At 61.7% G+C, this 2,084-nt stretch overlaps 1 protein-coding gene across 1 annotated transcript in view; it reads right to left on the reverse strand.

Annotated features, from left to right (window-relative positions):
- HDAC7 (histone deacetylase 7) overlaps positions 1-2,084 on the reverse strand; it is a 27,716-nt gene that overhangs the window by 2,686 nt on the left and 22,946 nt on the right. Inside the window, 6 exon segments of the mRNA XM_009994082.1 lie at positions 27-59; positions 62-144; positions 228-325; positions 648-767; positions 1,785-1,872; positions 2,041-2,084. Of these exon segments, the coding sequence (XP_009992384.1) occupies positions 27-59; positions 62-144; positions 228-325; positions 648-767; positions 1,785-1,872; positions 2,041-2,084 (466 nt within the window).

Below are 2,084 nucleotides of genomic sequence, written 5' to 3' on the forward strand. Positions count from 1 at the left end.
CTCTCACCCTGTCTTCCCTCCCTTACATTTCGCAGAGACTTTGTAGCCCCCCAAGGGGGGGGGTGCCCGTCGGCTGCGTCGAAACCAGCAGACACCAGCACCAGGTCGGGGCAGAACTCGTGGGCAATGGGCATCACCACCGTCCTGGGGGGGGACACACGGGGGGCAGGAGTTGGGAGGTGGCTCAGCCTGACCCCAGGGTGAGGGGAGAGGAGCAGGAGCAGCACCTGAAGGCAGCCAGGTACTCAGCATCACCCATGGGGGGGTCGAGCCCTCCAGTCCAGGCTACGTTGACGTTAAATCCCTCGCCGGGACCAGCGCCGACCTGTGAGGGGACAAGGTGGCCTGAGGAGGTGACATCCCTGCCAGGCTCTAAGGGGAGAAAAGTTCCTGCAGAGCAGCACCTGTGGCACCTTCCTGCCACTTCCCAGAGCCTGGTGGCCACCGAGTCCCCCTCAAACTGGGATGAAGCCTCAAGAACCGGGCAGGAACAGGCAGCAAGGAACCCACAAGGAACCACCACAACACTGTCCTCTGCTCTGAGCCACCCATGTCCTGCTCTCCTGGCTGTCCCCTGGGCCACCAGGGCTGCTGGCCCCAAGGCAAGAGCCTTCCCCCAGCTTCTTGGTGCCTCCTCCTCCTCCTACCTCGTCGGCGGCGCCGCTGCCGGGGAAGAAGTTCCCGTCGTCGTGTCGGTGCAGGGAGATGTAGAGAACATCAGGGTCCCTGTAGAAGACCTGCTGGGTCCCATTGCCATGGTGGACATCCTGGAGGAAGAAGGGAAGGGGGAGAAGGAGCTTTTATCCAGCCTTGAGGGGGTTCCTAAACAGAGCCAGAAGGGCCTGGAGTGACTGGGCGAGGGATTTGTGGTTTTCAACTGGGATCGGGGAGATCGAGGTGGGACGTGAGGAGGAAACTTCCCTGGGAGGGTGGGGAGACCCTGGGGCAGGGAAGCTGTGGCTGCCCCATCCCTGGGGTGTCCAAGGGCAGGTTGGATGGGGCTTGGGGCAGCCTGGGCTGGTGGGAGGTGTCCCTGCCCATGCAGGGGGTGGGACTGGATGGTCTTTAGCTCCTGGGATGGTTTGGGTTGGAAGGGACCTCCAAGCCCACCCAGATGATCCCCTAGATGATCTCCAAGGTGCTGCCCCATCCCTGGAAGGGTTCAAGGATCTACCAGGGATCTTGGAGCAGCCTGGGCTGGTGGGAGGGGTCCCTGCCCATGCAGGGGGTGGGACTGGATGGTCTTGAAGGTCCCTCCAACCCAACCCATCCCATGATGATTCCATTGTCACACCATTGTGATCATGCAAGACCCACAATCATAGAATTTAGCTCCTGGGATGGTTTGGGTTGGAAGGGACCTTCAGGCCCACCCAGATGATCCCACTAGATGATCTTCAAGGTGCTGCCCCATCCCTGAAGGGTTCCAGGTATCTGCTATGGGGCTTGGAGCAGCCTGGGCTGGTGGGAGGTGTTTCTGCCCATCTAGATGCTCTTTAAGGTCCCTTCCCACCCAAACCAGTCTGGGATTCTGGGATTCTATGATTCTCCACTAAAAGCAACTGGATCTCCACCCTGCTCCAGGGATGGGGCTCCAACTCCCAGGGGCTGCTCCCACTTTCCCACCCCACCATTCCAGGGTTCCCAGCCCCACGTCTGGCCTGGAGGAGGAGCTGGGGCTGCTCTCTGGTCTGACTCCAGAGGAGCTGGGAGGAGCAGGCACCGGGTCCCGGGGACACCCTGGGGATACTCTGGGGACACCCTGGGGGACAGAGGGGACTCACCCAGTCCACAATGAGGATCTTGCTGAGCTTCCCCTTCTGCTGCAGCTGCCGGGCAGCGATGGCCACCGAGTTGAAGAAGCAGAATCCCCTGCCAAGAGGGAGTTGGAGCCACTTGATGCTCCGGGCACCTTCATTGAGGCCCCTTCCCCACCTGAATCCACGAAGGGTGGGCTCCCCAAGCTGGGTGGGGGGTCCCAGGGGGACTTTTTGAGCCAAGGAGGTGGGTTTTGGGGGGGTTTCCAGGCAGGGTTCTTACATGGCAGTGGCAGGGTCTGCGTGGTGCCCGGGCGGTCGCACCAC

This window comes from Chaetura pelagica, unplaced genomic scaffold (genome assembly GCF_000747805.2).
Source record: "Chaetura pelagica isolate M959 unplaced genomic scaffold, ChaPel_1.0 scaffold743, whole genome shotgun sequence".
In the NCBI taxonomy this organism is placed as follows: Eukaryota; Metazoa; Chordata; class Aves; order Apodiformes; family Apodidae; genus Chaetura; species Chaetura pelagica.